The 18,783-nt window shown below is 38.8% G+C and overlaps 1 protein-coding gene and 2 long non-coding RNA genes across 3 annotated transcripts; all 3 read left to right on the top strand.

Annotated features, from left to right (window-relative positions):
- The first annotated feature begins 10,191 nt into the window (after positions 1-10,191).
- LOC122040101 lies at positions 10,192-10,876 on the top strand. The gene is made up of 3 exons (XR_006128507.1): positions 10,192-10,327; positions 10,627-10,668; positions 10,769-10,876. It is a non-coding gene; the product is annotated as an uncharacterized LOC122040101 (long non-coding RNA).
- A 4,230-nt stretch (positions 10,877-15,106) lies between these two features.
- On the top strand, positions 15,107-15,458 carry LOC122040100. The gene is made up of 3 exons (XR_006128506.1): positions 15,107-15,141; positions 15,226-15,314; positions 15,410-15,458. It is a non-coding gene; the product is annotated as an uncharacterized LOC122040100 (long non-coding RNA).
- Positions 15,459-16,040: 582 nt separating this feature from the next.
- Positions 16,041-18,212, top strand: LOC122044056 (U3 small nucleolar ribonucleoprotein protein MPP10-like; the record flags this gene model as incomplete). Its single annotated transcript, XM_042604599.1, has 7 exons — positions 16,041-16,074; positions 16,828-16,928; positions 17,023-17,064; positions 17,170-17,238; positions 17,803-17,874; positions 17,949-18,002; positions 18,081-18,212. Coding segments are annotated over exons 1-7 (504 nt in total), but the record flags the coding sequence as incomplete, so codon positions are not given.
- Between the last annotated feature and the right edge of the window lie 571 nt (positions 18,213-18,783).

The raw sequence follows: 18,783 nt of genomic DNA, 5'->3' as shown, positions 1-18,783 counted from the left end.
CATAATAACCAAAAACCAAATGCCTTAATATATATACATGAATATGATATACATGAGTCCATACAATCATCAAATGATTGGCTCTAGGGCTCTAACTAACATCGTCCTCGCCCGACCAACCTAGACCTAGCCTTCTAGCCTCCTCCATCAGCCTCGCGTCCCTCGGATGTCTCCCCATCCTTCACGTCTTGCCTTCTGGAGCTTCCTTCGGCCTTGTCTATATTGTCGGGTCTTCCTTTGCCAAGAGGCTCCTCACCTCCGGGACTTCATCCATTGCCAAGTCATACTTGGACTTACGTTGCCAAGACTACATGCTTGGACTTACACCGCCAAGACTCATTCTTGGACTTTCCTCCTTTACCAAGATCACACTTGGGCTTTCCTTGTTGTACCTATATCCTGCACACTCACAATGCATATCAAATACAACAATAAACCTAACTTAAACCTTTGCCCAAACATCAAAACCTAGGGCACCTAGATTGCTTCAACAGAAGTCAATGGAGATAAACTATCTGGAGTCACCAAACATGTTTGCTGCAACAAGAAGCTGCTCCACAACTTCGAAGAAGTCAATGGAGATAAACTGTTTATGGGAAACTCAGTAACCTCGGACATCATGGGCTAAGGAAAAGTGGTGCTGAAGATGACCTCGAGTAAGAACCTTACCTTGAATAATGTGTTGTATCTTCCAGAGATTCAGAAGAATCTAGTGTCTGGATTACTGTTAAGCAAGCATGACTTTTGCATTATTTTTGGATCAAACAGACTTGTATTGTCTAAGAATGGAATATTTGTCGGGAAGAGCTATGTATATGATGGGCTATTCAAGCTCAATGTAATGCTCATTAAGCCTAAGATAAATAAAAACGAAAGCTCTTCCACTTATATGCTTGAGTCTTCATGTTTGTGGAATGGTAGACTATGTTGGTGCGGGAAACCTCCGAGGATTGAACCTGAGTTTTGATTATGTCAAAGGGTCCAAAGTTAAGTTGTCTTATGATCTAATAAGTTTAAATGAACTTGTAGGAAAGTCCTAAGTGTTCTTAGGCAAAAGTCCTAGCTGCGGGTTGACAAGTGGAAAACCCTAGGGGGTGGTAATCCTAGATCCTAAGAGGCGATAACTGTTGGGACCGCTTTGGTCGGCTAGAAGGGGGTTAAATAGCCTTGCAAAAAAAGAAAACTGTCCTTCTCGGACTTTCAAAAGAACACTTGTATAAAGTAAAAGCAATAAAGTAAAAGAGTAGAGGCAAGGGAGTTTACTTGGTTACAACCGGGGAGGTTGTTAATCCAAGGAGAATGAAGTGCAATAGATATCTCCTTTCGGGCAGAGAAGCCTCTTACAACATTCAAGCACAGAGAAAATAAGAAGCTAAACTAACAATGAAAGCATACAAGTGTTGTAATCAGAATTGCTTGTCTTATAGAGCTTCTTGGACCAAGGCTATATTTATAGCCTTGGTCGGGGCGTCTGGAAAGGTTCCAGGCGCTTGGGAGGGGATAAAACTTTATCCCTCCTCGCATAGATCGTGTTTGACCGCGATCTTGATAAACTCCAGGTTCGGGTGCTCGGAAGGGTTCCGGGCGCCCAGACCAAGAAAGTCAATAGAGTTGACTTTTTCTGGTTCGGGCTCTCTGCTCCGGTTTCGTTCACCTCGGTCCAGATCTTCCACTCCTGCTCGCTTGGGTGATTTCAACCAACCAAAATAAGGCTCGCCCAAACCCAATTTCGGCCTTCTCGAGCAGGCTTCCGCTCCGGATTCTCGTCCCTCAGAATCATCGCGTGCTTCTTTCTCGTCTGCCAACGTACTCATCCATAGCTCTTCGTCCCTCAGTCGCACCCCGTGCTGACCTTCTCGCTAGCTGCGTCTCTTGCTCCATGATAACCATGATTTTGTTACATTATTTTGATTCATAATCCATGTTTTTAATGATCTTGTTCATAGATAAAACCTATGTTTACACCATATTTCATGCATTACATTTATTTTAGACTTAATTGCAAATTAGTTTGTCATCATGGTATTTGATGCTAATATTTGATTATTATTTTGTAGGCATCAAAAGGGTCATGGACCCGATCAGATTAGACCACATTTGCAATCAAATCTAGGGCTAAACAAGGCGATCAAGCCTTGGAGTGATTTGAACCGTCCATTGAAGATCGGAGAGATCTGAGCCATCCGTCAAGGATCTAGTCCATCCAAGCCAAGAGGAAGTACATTACAACCATTGATGAAGACCTAGAGATTTTGATCTAGATCCGAGATGTTCTTACTGTCGATCAAAACTGAAGCATTTTTTATTGTCCGATCAGAGAGGGAGTTGTTTTAAAACCTGAGATGCTACAGTGACTCCGTGGAGCTTGGTGTCTCCTCGCGACATCAGGACACTGTTCATCTTCGTTTCGAGGCTCTCATTCCACTTCCAGATTTAAGAACCTGATCTCTTCATTTCCGGCGAAACTCACAACGATCCGGCGACCAACAAGCAAAGAGTAGAGCACGAATTGAGGGTGTTCCCCATTCGTGGTTCTGATTCCAACGATTCCATCCGAGCCAAGATTTAAGGGGTGTTCCCTAATCTGGTTCTGCCATCATCCGACGGAGGTGCTAGAGGGCGTTCCCCAGCACTTCCGATTCCATTCCATCATCGATTTCACCTTGCATTTCCGGAAGTAAGCGAATCTGAAAAGAAATCCTCTGTTCTTCGGCGGCTGGCGAATTCAAGTGATTCCGAGCTAATTAGGGTGTTCTCAGTAGCTTTGGACATCTCTTGAATGAGCTGGAGGTTCGGTATGTCACTTTTATTTGCTCGAAGGGCGTTCCCAAAAGCAGATCAGTGACACGGCAGGGAAGAGAGGTTTTGTTCAGGGATTTGGTTGTGGAATGCATTTGTCTTGTTTAATTTTATTTACATTTCTTATACCTGCTCAGATCTTATGATCTGATTCCTTAGATTGACAATTCCGTTGATTTCTTAGCTTTGCTTTACAATTCTTTTAGTTTTCTATAATCCAAGCCCTGTTCAGTTACTTAATGTGTTTACAATTTGTTTCTGATTTCTTAGCATTTGCAATCTGAGTTCTTTGAACATATGCAATGCAGATCTTGCTTAAGCTACACAAATAGTTTACTTTCTAGTTTAAATCTTCTATTTCGATTCCCATAAGTTTGTGTAGATTCAATTCTTGAATTCGGAAAACTCTTGCTCTTTTAAATGGGTATGTAGTAACTGAGATTGAAACTTGATGGTGAAAGAATTACTTGAGCTTTTGGTGCAAGTTTGAGATGTGAATGAATTACTTAATCTATGAGTGTGATTATGTGTTGAATGTTATTTCGGTTCATGCAAGATTGAGCTAAGTTTCAGGCATTGAATGTAGAAACTCTAGTTTTAGTTATTATAGTTGTTGTTACTGTGATTGTAGATTGAAGATATAGTAATTGACTCATTTGATTCAATGATGCATAAAAATCCTAATTTAATTGATGCTCATTTGGTTAGAAGGAAGTGGATCATGTTTAGAAGAGAGTAATCTTTCTTTGATTCTATTCTTGACCTTGTTGATTTAAGAATTTGGTTTGAATCAATTCTAGAATTTGCACACACTAATTAGCTATTCTTGGAAAAATATGACTCAGGACTCGTTGCTACATCTCTTTTATTGAGTTTACAAAGTTCCCAATCTTTATTAATTTGAAGAGCCTGGTGACATGCAAAACGGCGGCTATCACTCCCCGAGGAATCTTCCGCTCCGGCTTCTCTCCCTCGGAAACACCGCACGCTTCCTTCTCGTCCGCCGGTGTACTCTTCCGCAGTGTCTCGCCCCTCAGACACACTCTCCCGTGCCGTCCTTCTCGCTAGCTGCGTCTTCCGCTTGACTCCCTGTGCTCCTAAGCTCTTACACACTTAGACACAAGGTTAAAACACCGCAGGACCTAACTTAACTTGTTGATCACACTAAAACAACCTTAGAGTTCCAACAATCTCCCCATTTTTGATGTGGGTAACCTAAGTTAAGCTAGGGTAAATAGACATAAAAATGAAATAACTAATATTGTAGTAAAGTGCAAAAAGATAGAAAAACTGTAAAAAAAAAAAAATAGTCTACCTCCCCCTAGACTTATACTTTTCCTTCTCCCCCTTTGATCACATAAAAAATAGGGTTCCAAAAAAAATCTAAAGGTTAAAAATTAGAAAATTAGAAAATTTTGAAAATTATTTCAATGATTTTTAGAAAACATTTCTAAGTGAAAGAAAATCTCAAAGAAAATTTCTAAGTTAAAAAAAAAATCAAAGGGTAATAATTTTGAGGGAAAAAAAATTTAAGCAAGAAAATTTTCTAAGTAAAAGAAAATTCTAACTTAGGCAATTTTTAGACAATTTTGAGAAATTTTTCCAAAAAATGTTTAGAAAACATTTTAAAGCATTATTTACTTTCAATACTTTATCAATAAGTTAATTAAACATTTTATTTCAATATTTTAGCTTCCAAGCAGTGGCGAGGCACTAGACCTTCTTGGTTATTGGAGCAACAACCACTTTCTTAGACAAAGTCTCATAAGGAAATTAGCTGTTTAATTTTCTTACTGAACACGCTAAGTCTAATTCATAGTTTAGGTTAGTCATGTTTAAATTTCCATTTTAGTTTGTCATAATTTCTCAAATTTAAAGCAGGGAATTTTGAACATGCAAAAAATTATATTTGTTCTTTTAACATGTCATTTTCTCTTGTGAGATTCTTAATCGACAATCTATTGCTAGAGTTTCTTTAAACTCACCATTCTTTGTTTTATTTTTAATTCCTAATTTGTAAAAATGTTTCAATAATATAATTTTTAACTCGAAAAAAATCTTTCGACAGTATTTTAACCGAATTAAGCAATTGGTCAGGAGGTGGAGACCGTACCTGACTTACCTTGTCGACTTTTGATGCTCCCCCTATTGAGTTTCTTTCTTCCGAAGACTCCCCCCCTTCATCAATGCTTATTTGGGATGAGTTTTCTGTATCCTCGGGATGGAATTCGGCTGTTAGGGTTGTCCCAACAATTTCCTCTATCTCGGATTCTTCTAATGACGACTCGGTGTCCATCGAGGAGTCGACTTCAAATGGTTCTTCGTAGAGTTTCAAGAACTTTTCCCAAAGTTCTTTTGCGCTTCTGTATTTTCTGACTCTTTCGAGATCCTGGATAGGTAGTACACTTAGAAGGCGGGATTCAACCTTACCGTTGTCATGAATTCATCGCGCTGCTCGTCAGTCCATTGATGTTCTTCAAGTTCTTATCCTTTTGTATCCTTTGGAGCTTCATAACCATACATCATTATTAATAACATATTAAAATCAGTTTTAAAATAAACCTGCATTCGTCGCTTCCAAAAAGCGAACTCACCCTCGAATGTTGGTGGGTAGATGTTCGTTCCGGCGACCTCGTTGCTTCAGTCGGCGGTTAGTCCTCCTGAGGCGTCCTTGCTCTGATATCACTTAGACACAAGGTTAAAACACCACAGGACCTAACTTAACTTGTTGATCACACCAAAATAACCTTGGGGTTCCAACAGTAATCCTAGGTGAGGAAAAGTCCTAGCTGCGGTTAGGTAGGTGGAAAACCCTTGGAGGTGGTAACTCTAGGTCCTAGGGGTGGTAACCATAGGTGGAAAGTCTTGGCGGGTCGAGCGCTTTGGGCAAAATCCTAGAGTCGAGGACTCTAAGTTGAAATCCTAATGTCGCGAACCAGATGGAAGTCTGGACGGGTCGTGGAGCGGACATCCAACATGAAGATCGGGAGCCTCGGGCGCTGAGCAAAAGTCCAGTCGGTCTGGAGGACCAGTCTGGCAATAGGTAAACTCTCCTGAGTGGAGTAGGTGATGACGCATTCCCAGTGAGGGAACAGTAGGCATCGGTTCGACCTAAGATTTCCGGAGGGAAATCCGAAGTCAGAACCGGACGGTCCGATGATTGTTAGATACTTATATTATTTGTATTTTATTATGCTAACTTGATTTTGCAGGGTATTTTGTTTGTGGACTAATATGCATTGCAGGAATGAAGTTGCCCAAGGGAAGCCTCGGATGAACAGTACCCGAGACCCCCTCTATGGAGCTTGAAGGTGCCTCGGGTGCCTTAGATGAAAGCCTCGCAGCAAGGAGTGAAGGCGCTTTCCAAGGAGATGGGAGCCGCCTTGAACGCTGGATGGAGGGCGCCCTCCATGGAGCTTGGAGGCGCCTTCGGGTGGATAAGTAGCAGATGCCGCGGAAGCTTATCAACATTGTGGACTCGGGCTGGAGGCACCTCCTATGGAGGTTGGAGGCACCCTAAATGGGCTATTTAAGCCTGGTTCGGGCAGAGACAATTACACACTTCCAATTGCGATCTTTCTACTGTGCACTGCTCTACAAGACGAACCTGCTACTCAGTAATGCAACTACAGCAATCGGGCGACACGACTCCGACGATCGAGCGATGCGACTCCGGCTTCTAAGCGACGCGACTCCGACGACCAAAAGCACGACTATCCAGATCTGAAAAGTCGTCGGTATACTTTCAATTATTGCATTAAAACTACACTTCAAGTTGTAACTTTCCAAAGCTACAGTGATTGCCCATTAAAAGCACTCTTACGTGCAGGCCTTGGAGTAGGAGTCGTCACAGGCTCCGAACCAAGTAAATCCTTGGTGTTTACAATTGATTTTTGTTTATCCCGCTACGTCTTTACTCGATTATTTCTTAACAAACGAATTAGCCACAAGCGTTATTCACCTCTCCTCCCTCTCTAGTGCTTTTCGATCCTACAGACTAGGACATGTTAACTATAATATGTTGCGTAGATTAATAAACATGCAAAGTATACTTATATTCCACCTTGACCCAAAACACAAGTGTGAGATTTGTGTTGAAGCGAAAATAACAAGATCATCCTTTTAACATATTGAAAGAAGTAAAGAACCACTTGACCTAATTCACATTAACGCGTGTGACCTAAAAGATATGCCAACACGTTGTTGTAATATATATTTCATCACTTTTGTAGATGGCAACATAAAATACTGTTATGTGTATCTTCTCAAAAGTAAGGATGAAGCTATAGAGAAATTTGCTCTCTATAAAAATGAGGTTAAAAACCAACTTAATAAAAAAATTAAGGTGGTTCGAAGTGACCGAGACGGTGAATATGTTGTTGGACCCCGTGGTGTTTTGATGTGATCAACCAAGTTAGTTAGGTCCTGCTTTGTGTTTGATCCCTGTGTTTGAGTGTGCAGGAGCTTAGGAGCACAAGAAGTCGAGCGGAAGACGCAGCTAGCGAGAAGGACGGCACGGGAAGGGAGCCGACGGGCTCGGTGCGTCCGAAGAGTACTCCGGTGGGCGTGAAGAGCGTGCGCGGCGTTCGAGGGACGTTAAGCCGAGATGGAAGGCTGCTCGAGGAAAAGGCCGGGAATTGGGTTCGGGTGAGCCCTATTCCGGTTGGCCGCAATCACCCAAAAGATCGGAGCGTCGGAAGCTGAAGAAAGCAAGCTGGAATTTGACCTGCCAGCTTGGAGGAGCCTCCATCAGGCTTGGAGGCGCCTTCAGGCTTGTTGAAGGCGCCTTCAACAGGTTAAACTGATCGTTTTGAGCTGCGGATAAAGTTTTATCCGCTGACCGAGCTGGAGGCACCTTAAACCTTGTTGAAGGCGCCTTGGACCCTCGGGATAGGATTTCCAGGACCTATATAAAGGCTCCTAGAGCTAGGAAATAATCAACAACTCAAGCAATCATTGTGTAGCCATTCCTAGCAATAGTTCTAAGCTTCCAAAGTGTAAAAGGCTTTTCCGCCTTCAGAAAAGGAGAATTTTTCTACTGAGCTCTTCATTGCCCTGGATTAACAACCGTCTTGGTTGTAACCAGGTTAACTCCCGGTCTTCTCTGTCTTTCTATATTTTCGTATTGCTTTATTAATTTATCACTATTGCATTAATTGAGTCGAAATCCGAGGAGGGTAGTTTTATTTTTTGTTTTCAGCAATTCACCCCCCCTCTTGCCGGCCTCCACTACACCTACATATGTATCACCGTTCACTGAGTTGTGTGCTGAACATGGGATCAAACATGAAATAACAGTTCCTTATTGTTGATGTAGTTAGCACTAACGGTCTAACTCAAGTTTGATGAATGACAAACACTACAACAAAATCCCTCATAGACATCAGTGGAACAACAACGGTTTTAAACAATAACGGTTTTAAGCAAAAACCGATGTCTTTGAGTATTTTACACCGATTTTTCCAAAAATCGGTATCTATGAGCGTAGATTTTAGCTCATAGACATCAGTTTTTTAGGCGATGTCTATGAGCGCCTTTTTTTTCGTTAATAGACACCGATTTTAACAGCGGTTTTTAAAACCCGGTGTCTATGATAAAATAAAATAATTTAATTTCCCACCAATACTTAGCCGAAATTTGAAACACTTTAATATTTCCTCCAAACCTAAACCTATATCGCGCCGTCCACCCCCTTCCTAGAACGACGCCCTTGCTTCTCCATGATCGAGTCTCTATTTCTTTGCAGGCATCTCGGCTCCGGACACGAAGAACGCTATCTTCATCCCATCGCTGACGAGACTCCGCCTCTGCCTCCTTCCAGGTACGCAGCCAAATGTTCGTTTCCCCATCACTAGATGTTAGGGTTTTTATCCTTCGACCTCTCATTCCAGGTACGCAGTTGTCTTGCTTCCCTCGGCATCATCTCTGACCCCCTAATAATCGGGCCACCATCGCTTTGCTACTAGCTTTGGCTCCCCTCTCGAAGCCCTTCCGCAAGCGTCGCCGCCTTTGCTGCGCCGTCCTCAAAGACGACGCCCCTCCGAGGAGATGCCGCAGCAAAGTCCAGGTGAGGGAGTCGGCGCAGCTATTGAAGAAAGGCCTAGTGCGTTCTCTACTTCTCCTTCATCTTCCAGATAATTCGAAGTTTAGTTTCGATTCCCAAATCGGCATAGTCTTATCCTCCTGTTTAAGTTAATTAGTTGGTTTGTTAATAATGTTACCATTGAGCAACATTATTATTGGAATTTATCTGTGTTCGAGTTTTTGGATGAAGTTGCCCTAAATCACCCTTTCTAATGTCTGGATGCAAGGTTGCTGATGGATATGGTAATATGTTGGTATGTGATTGCCTGGACTATTTTTTTCATAATAATTTTTTATATATTTTTTATGAGTAGAAATCTTTTCTAGAGATTAAATTTAACTTCTTGTAAGAAAGTAATTTGAACTTCAATTTGAGTATGCGAATCTTTATCTGCTATACAAGAAACTCTGTTCAGTCTATTTTCAGTATTTTAATAATTTTTGTTTTCATTCAGGTAACTGTAGTTGGGATAAATACTGAATGGGGTTTGTTGATGGCTAGTATTTCAGAGGATACTGGTGGAGAAACTCCACTGCAGCTTTTTTCTGAATTGTGAATTCTATTTTATGCCCCGTGCAAATTTTACTGTCAAGCCTACTTTTTTTTCTTGCTTTCTGTTATAGGTACGCTTGAATGTTGTTGCTACCTTCATTGGTATAGTAGGGCTGACTATAGCTGCTGGTGTTCTAGTAGTCCTGCTGGTTTGGTAAGCAACATTTTTCTCCACTTTATGACAAGATTTTGTAATTCTCATTTGTCCTCCCTGTCTGTTTCAGATACTTTACTGGGCATACAAAGAACCCAGATGGATTTGTTCAATTCATAAAGGGATAGACAGGTATAAAATGTCCTGGATAGCATGAATTAAGGGGCTACCGGTAAGCTGTTTCTTGGATAGCTATATGTTGGTGCTTGAGGTTGCCTATTTGAGTTGGTGATTACTAGCTGAGAATGGTTCTTTATAGTAATAATGTCCTGAAGGATTTGAATTATTTGAGGGGCAAATTTGAGTTACACCATTGAGGATAGTCAGATTGGCTGATGGCTCCTATGTTGTTTTTTGCTTTATTGCTTATGTACTGTTTGCTAGATTCTTCATCAGATTGAGATAGGCGACGAAGATGAAGAGTCCGAAAGCTCAGATTCAGAAAGTAATGATGATTTGGAATTGTCAAAAGTCACTGAAATGAGACTTCTTCCTTAATATGCTGGAAAGTGTATCCTTGCTATCATGCATGCCTCATATTGTTAGTGCATTTTAACATTGTAATGGGTGTTTTGAAACTTTACAGGTTCTTTCTTGTTTTTACATATGACAACACCAATATCAATTGAAGACGTTCGTAGAGAGGTCAAAATCCTCAAAGCCTTGTCCAACCATAATAATCTTGTCAAATTTTATGATGCATGTGAGGATGCACTTAACGTCTACGTAGTCATGGAGTATGTCTTAATTAACTCTAGTTAGCTTAACAATGAGTAACAGCGTTTCTACATCTGATATTTGTTCCATGTCACAAGATAGAGTTGATATATCCAAAACTTTTTGCATGTAGTATCCTACTAATATGCCTCTTTGCTTTCCACTTTGTATCCTGCACTAAGGAAAAATGATAATACTTTTCCATACAAATTTTAAAATGAACACTTCTAAGATGATGGGCAGCAATTTTTTTTTTAAAAAAAATTATGTAGTACTTCTGTTAATTTGGAACTCAACAATATGTTTTTCTCTTTTCCAGATTATGTGAAGGTGGAGAATTATTAGAAAGAATTTTATCCAGGTAAAAAAGTGATTTAATTGGCCATAATTTATATCTATTTGATTATTTGAATTTGAAAATTAATAACTTTTGATTGCTTTTTTTCCCTTGTGTTCTCAAGAGGTGGAAGGTACTCAAAGGAGGATGCAAAAGCTATAGTTATTCAAATACTGAGTGTAATCACCTTTTGTCATCTTCAAGGTGTTGTGCATCGTGATTTAAAGCCATAGGTTGGATTGTATCATAGAGAACTTTGATTCAATTTATGCAGACATGATATTACTTTAGATCTCTTATTTTACAGGAGCAACTTAGGGTATTCTGCTGTTCATTTCTTTTTCAACATATATTTTTCAGCGCTGTTAATATTTCTTCCTTGTATTTAACAACAACATTTTCTTTTCACCACCAGAGATGAAAATGCTCAGATGAAGTTGATTGATTTTGGCCTTTCCAATTTTGTTAAACCAGGTGAGCATTGTTTAGTGGCATGGTCTAGTTGATTGATTTTTTGGTGATGTTAAACATGAAAATGTTATCCTATTTTGTTATGGGTTCCTTTTGTTGTTTTCTTTGGTATCATTTGTTGTGAGTTTCCTTTGCCACTGAAGTTTTTGAATGTGTCATTCAACCTATCATTTTCTGCATTATATTTTAAGTATTTTACAGATTTTTGCTGTAATGGAATAGAGTCCTCTTTTTTCAACTTTTATTTTTTATGAAAGCATCATATAAGAATTGTTGCATTAACATAAATCTATTAAAGTACAACAACAAATGATGAGAAGTAATAATAACCTTGAGTAGGATATAAGTAATATTAGATTGGAAAGAGAAAAGTGGGAAGGGTTACAAACTAATAATTGTCAACATCGCGTGGCACTCATATTTAACTTGGCTACTTGGAAGACATTTTTGAGTTTGATCACCTCAAGATGCCAATTGAAATTGTTTCAGATTTTTCTAGCAGGTCTTTTTTATTCTTTAGTTGGCTTTGGATTTGTAGAATTTTAGTTGGCTTTAGCAATAGATGACTTAGAAGGCAAACCCAATATGGATATCTTAGAGCTACTACTCTACAAACCCGGTAAATGTGTGCTTAAATTTCAAATCTTGTAGACTTGGTATTCTTGATAAATCATTATCATGATTAAGCTGTGTTGAGGCTTTCTCCAACCTAATAGTTTTAAAAAAATAAAAATCATTTAAAATTTGATTGCTGATTTGCTGAACCTATTCTTATCATATCTTAAGGCAGTAGGACAACAAACATACAAACAGTGGTTCTCAGACAAACAATTTTGCACCCATCATATTCAATTCATCAAAACCTCGAAGTCTGTCTTACAACAACATGTAGAACTTATACAATGGTTGTATACTCTATCTTACTTGTTTAATATTTTTTTATTGCATCGCACTTTTTAGGCGCTATCCAAAGCCCTAACAGAGGATCAGCTGTTTTATCTAAGATCACAGTTTAAGCTGCTAGCACCAAACGGAGAAGATCACATATCGTTCGACAACTTTCGAATGGTCAGTCTAGTCGAATTTGTTTGCCAATATCCAAAATGTGATTGTTCAGTTGCATACTTTCCTCTGTCATTTACTTCTATGTCTATCCTTGTGCAGGCCCTATTGCAAAATGCAACCGAGTCAATGAAGGAGAGTAAGGTTATTGATATCTTAAATGTGTCGAGGCATCCATTCTTGCTGTCATTTTTTTTTGCAGTTGCTAAGTTTCTTTTGTATGCCTCCACCATTACCATTACTACAGAATTTATATGCTGCAGTTTTGACCTATCTGAGTACTCATATAAGCTCAAAGTAATTTTTTTATGACAAGAAAACACTTCTTCACCTTCTCATATCAAAAATAGATATCATTATGAACAATAGTCTTCCACAGCAGCCTTTAAAAACTTAGTATTCTATTTTATTTGATACATGTACACATTTGTTTTAGTTATTTGACATATGATGGATTATTGGGTCCTGATCATGAATTAACTTTGTATAAAGTATTATGGATTATCTTTGTTGCAAGTATCAATTAGAAAGGGACTTTCTTTGGTTTAGATATTTTGCATTCCAAATTTAGTTTATTGGTAGTTCTCATTGCAAAATCAGACGGAAAAGCTTTCAAAATGCTTGATTTGAAGTGTTAGAAGGATAGAGATCAGAAAAACTAGATTGGCCTCGTTAGAGCTAGAGCAGATATTTAGAAAAAAATAAATAAATCAAAATTGCATCTTTACCATTTCCAGCTTTTAAAATTGCATCTTTACCATTTCCAGCTTTCAAAATTGCATCTTTACTAATATATTATTTATATGTTTTTACAGTTTACAAATCTCAAGTACTCCAGAGTTGAAATTGATGAAGTGTGGTTCGAGTGGGCTGAATGCATGCTAGATTACATTTGAAGTGCGGTTCTACCTTGATGTGTTGTTAAAAGAATGTTCTACCTTGATTTTGATATCTATTAGCTAGCTTTTGATGTAAAAAGAATGTTTGGGTATTTTATGGATACTGTTGTAAGAAGATTATTTATATAATTTGTGAATATTTGTGTATATTATGGATATTGTTGAATGAAGAATATTTGTGTAATTTGTGAATATTTATGTATTTTTTTTATTACTATCGATTTTTCATTGTTTCGGAAATTAAATTTGTGCTGTTAAAAAATATCCATATTACATCGGTTTTCCACCGTTGCAAAACTGGTGTTATTAACTAAATTTACATCGGTCATTTACCGCTGTCAAAACTAGTGTTATAAACATACAATATTACATCGGTTTTACACCGTTGATGAAACGGTGTCGTTAAGTGATACTACACCGGTTTTAACCCGATGTCTAAAATGGCAGACCTTTTACATCGGCTTCATAGACATCGGTTGAAAATGAAATAGACACCGGTGGAAAACCGATGTCTATGAGGGTTTTTGTTGTAGTGAAAGTAGGTTAAGTTAGTTTCATTTGTGTTCTAAAAACTTTGATCAAGTGTGCAGGAGAAGTCTAGACAGGTCGACGGGCTGACCGGATGTCTGGCACGAAGCCCAGCTAGCTAGGTCGATGGGCCGACCGGATAACTGGCACGAAACCCAGCTAGGTCAACGGGCCGACCGGATAGCTGACACTAAATCCAGACGGGTCGAAAGGCTGATCGGACGTCTGGCACGAAGTCCAGACGGGTCGACAGGCTGACCGGACGTCTGGCGGGTAAGTTGAGGTAAGTCACTAGAGGGGAGTGACTGTGAGTACGTGTTCTCGGGAAGGGAACTTAGGCGCCGATCCAACTTAGAACCATTTCAGAACTCTAAGTTAAACTCTTGACTAAATTCCGGTCTCGATGAGATGGAATCTAATTAATATTTTACTTGATCATAAACTGTGCTAACACTCTGTTTTGTAGGATATATAATTACCTCAGACTAACATTTTCTTGCAGGAAGGAAACTGCTGGAAGACAAGGGTCCGGGCACCCGAAAGGAATTCGGGCGCCCGGAAGGGATCCGGGCGCCCGGAACGGGTTCGGGCGCTCGGAGGCAAGTTTTATCCCTATCGCCGCATTGACACATGGAGCTCGCTGATTGGCTCGGCTACGTCACATTCAAGATGCCCCGAAAGGATCTAGGCGCCCCGAACCTCCTATATAAGGAGGGTGAAGACTGGAGCAGAACAACAACAAGATCTTCTATCATGTGCTCCTGCGACGCCGCACTACAAGAAAAACGTCATTCAACAACACTCAAACGACAACGGTTTTATACCAAACCGTTGTCTTTTTGCCTTTTAACAACGGTTTTAATAAAAACTGTTGTCTTTTAGTAATTTTTTTGGCCTATGACAACGATTTTTAAAAATCGTTGTCTATTTGTGTTTTTTTGGGGATACAACAACGGTTTTTAAAGGGTACGACAATAGTTTTTTAAAACTGTTGTCTATGTGCGCTTTTTTGGGATTACGACAACAGTTTTTAAAAACCGTTGTCTATTAAGTGTTGTTAAATGCAATTGTTTTTTCTTTCACCACTTTTTCTCCTTCGTCATTTGTCTGTTTTACGCCTTGTTTTTTTCTGTCTCTTTCCCAAAACCCTACTCTTCGCCGCCTCCTCCTCACCGCCCTCTTCGTCGCCTCCCTACTCACCACCCTCTTCGCCGCCTCCCTCCTCACCACCCTCTTCACCGTCTTCTTCGCCGCCTCCCTCCTCACCGCCCTCTTCGCCGCCTCAACTTTCGGCCTCGCCACCTCCTCCTCGCGGCCTTTACTTTCAGCCATCTTCACCGCCTCCTCCTCCTCAAGCCTCGACCTTTCTCGTCCTCCTCCTCCTCCTACTCCTCCTACTCCTCGTCTTCCTCTTTCTCCTCTCTCTGGGTTTGATTCGCTTCGGAAATGGTGGCAGCACTCCAGTCGGCAGTGTTCCTCTCAAATCGTATTGATCCGCACAAGCGTCTCTTTGCATCCCCTGCGAGATCTCTTCCAGGTTTTTTTTCTCCTCTTTTACGAATCAGATAACTATTACTGATTTGGGATCTAAAGATATGACGATTGTTCCTTTGGCACTCAGGAACGAAAGGAAGCATCTTGGTTGTTAGATCCGATGGAAGGATCTCCGGTAGGCTCAGTGGAAGGAATTTGATCACAAATGCCGTTGCAGTTGAGTGTTGTTTCGTTCTTACTCATCCTTGTAAATCGATACAATATGTCTCGTTATTTACTTACATTTCTGTCTCTTCTCTTGCATGGGTTAGACGAAGGCCGATACTCCTACAAGTTCCACCGACTCTAAACCTGGGTAAGTTTCTTCTCTTATGCAGTGTTGTTTCTTGACAATTGATTTTTTTTGGAAATTGCAAAGGATTTCTCATGTTGAGTTGTTATTTTCTAAATTCATTTGTGGATTGGAAGAGACGTAGGACAGGGAGTTGTTACTCATTATAATCTTGGCCCAATCTGGAACATTGTGTTTATAATAGCATCCACTGTCTAGTGTTTCCATGTCCCTTTTCCTTGTTGAAACTTTTATCCAACAGGGCGCTAGTATTTTCTAACTCATATAAACATTTATTTGTTGAAGCTTCTGCTATTGTCAGAATTCTTGTTGATCAAAATCAGTGGTATTTTGGTGCAAGTTACTCCAAGTATCTGTTGTCAGATTTATAAAGTGTTCTTATAATGTTGAAAGAAAAATTTATAATGTGGACGTAGGAAGTTTCAGAATATTTACTGAACTAGGATGGAATCTGGAATTTAATTAAATGCATCATCATGTAGAGATGCTGATAAAGTGGACATGATTAGTCAGATCAGTAGAGCTTCTGGTGTGTACAATCGTTGTATGTCATATCTTAATTTGTCAACTTTATACTTATAAAATGTAAGATGGAGTATGCGCCAAAGGATGATATGTTTGCTTGTTTGTTGCTTTAGGCTTGTGAAGGGCATAAAGATACTGTTGCTTGACATTTGATTTCATCATGCCAGAAGTTTTTATTGTATGAACATGGAACATTAAAGTCCTTGAATGGCTAAGCACGCCAATGAATATTAAATTCTACAACAATTTTTGCAGTGTGATTGGTCCAATTGTTTTTGGACACAACAAAAACAACTAATGATCAACTAATGCTCTTCACTCTTCAGTCCTTACTAAAATGATTAAGATATTCTAAAGTTAGATTTCAGCCTGATGAACAATATTCTTTGTGACTGTACAATAGTGCAAGCAGAGCAATTAAATGTGCTAGTTATTGTAAGATTTTTACTGAAAATGTGTGATAATACATATAGTTTGTCAGAAGTAGGTTTATTTGCTAAAATCACTCATTTTACAATTTAACAACATTTAGGAAGTGCATTTCTCGGTGCTCTAGCATTATGTTTAGGCAAACTTATGGAATTAATTTCTATTTTTTTATCTAACAGAAGTGTTAAGTAATTATCTTTACAACCTTTTATTCTTGGACTTTCGTTTACAAAAGTATTTATCCTCTGTTGATGGTAATTTTCTTAGCAGATGAACTACCCAATCTGGCTAACCGGTCATTGTGCATACCTAGTCTTAGCGTTCACCTTTATTTTTAAATTAATAATAAAAGATTCAGTTTAAGCCTAGTCAATCAGTGTCAGTTCCAGGATTGTGGATATACTATTTTTGTGCCATCATCAGACAATCTAATTCAAGTTTATGATTGCTTCCAGGGTCATTTTGATGACGTTGAAAGAGCACCTATCTTGCCATCTAAACCCCCTAAGGAGACCAAAGAGATGGTAATTTTCTTGTTCTGTCTAAATTTGGCAACATTAAGATATATAAATTGAACACTTCTAAGTGGGAACAATGTCATAATGGACTTTTTAACAGGATGAAAATAAGAGTAAGAAGGGTCTTGCCGAGATATATGAGGTTCGCTGCTTCATTTATGCAAATCATTTTTATTAATCAGCTAATGCGTGATACATAGACTATGCTCACTTCTCTCTCTCTCTCTCATTTTTTTTTGTAATTTAGGAAGAATATGCGCAGAAGACAGGTCTAGCTCCAGCTCTTCTTTCTACTTCTGATAAACTTAAGATTGAGGTATTTTACTTGTCCACTTATTTACTATTCCTATGTGGTAAATTTTGTCATAAAAACTCAAACTGAACCCTGGCAATTAGTAGCTATTTTTACCAAAATTATCTGCATTTTTTTCAATTTCTAATTTCAGCTGCTGGTAGGATAGTAATCATAGTTTAGTGATTGATGGCTGATGAGAATGAGAATTTGTATGTCTTAGGTGTCAGTTTATAAGTCTTCATCGACGCATTTTCTTTAAGCTCCTTACAACTGTTGTATTCTCACTATTGAGAAATTATATTGAAACCTCTCAAGCTCTTTGGGTTTTCCCTCCTTTCTGTTTCTTTACTTGGGAAACTTTCTTAGAAGTCCTGATGGAAGATTATATTATCGATAGATGTCTTTCTTACTGATGCATATAATGACTTTACTTTATAGCCAAAAAAACCTGACATTGGGATATCTGTAATCTGAATTTGTTAATAATACAGATCCACTAGATCTATTGTATTGATCTGCGATAACATCTGGCTGCTTGTGTAGCTTCTCAGCTTTTCTCATACACTTTTTCTTTTATGCCTGCAGGCAACAATGCTATTCAAAAAGATTTCCTTAAAGTTGGATGCGCTGTCTCACTTCCATTTTGCTCCAAAGCCGGTTAGCAACAAAGCTTATCAAGTGTTTAATTCTTTTAGTATTTATTTCTTGATTGACCATAAGTTATGATGTAGGTTATTGAGGACATGTCTATACAAGTCAATGTACCTGCTCTAGCAATGGAAGAGGTAAAAATATCTTTTGGAGTTGTCTTTTAGTTTATGGTAAAAACAGTTTCGAGTCACTGAAATACAATGGTTTTGCAGGTTGCTCCATTGGCCGTCTCAGATGCGGCTATGCTTGCCCCTGAGGAGATTTTTCATGGAAAAGGAAACATCAAAGAAGAGGCAGAGTTAACAAAAGAAGAGAGGAAAAGGAGACGGGCCAACCAGAAAAGAAGATTTCAAAGATTGAAAGGTATCCTTTATTCGCTTTTATTTATAGTTCTGCTTATTTTCATGCTTGTCTACAATCTGTGCATAATGGTCAAAAAAATTAGTGGTGAACTTGTGACAGACATGATCCACCACTTAGAATTACATAGTTCTTGTGCACAGGATTGCATAATTTCATTCTGCTCTTTTTAGGTGTCCTCAAGAGTATTGGGAAGAATGCCGACAAGCTAAAAAAATGAAGAGACTTTAACAAATTAAGGAGCACTAGGAGCTGCAATCCCTCCTCTTCACCGACATCTAAGTAGAAAATCTTGTGTTATATTGTTCTACCTTTGTTTTAATAGTGTTATCATTTTGTTGGTTGCTTATGAAATTTTGTTGGTTGCTTATGAAATTTCTTCAGAATGTTATAAATATTATTTTTGAATGTTAGAAAATTGTATATTAAAATTTATTTTGAAATTTAGTATTTTGAATGATTTATAATATTGGAAAATTGTGTATTAATTATTTATTTATTTTTTTCTAAAAAAGACAACGGTTTTTCACCGTTGTCGTAGATAGTTTAAAACTG

This window comes from Zingiber officinale, chromosome 2A, assembly GCF_018446385.1.
Source record: "Zingiber officinale cultivar Zhangliang chromosome 2A, Zo_v1.1, whole genome shotgun sequence".
Taxonomy (NCBI): domain Eukaryota; kingdom Viridiplantae; phylum Streptophyta; class Magnoliopsida; order Zingiberales; family Zingiberaceae; genus Zingiber; species Zingiber officinale.
Note: the sequence above shows the minus strand (reverse complement) of the source record. Positions and strands in the feature narration are given on the sequence as shown.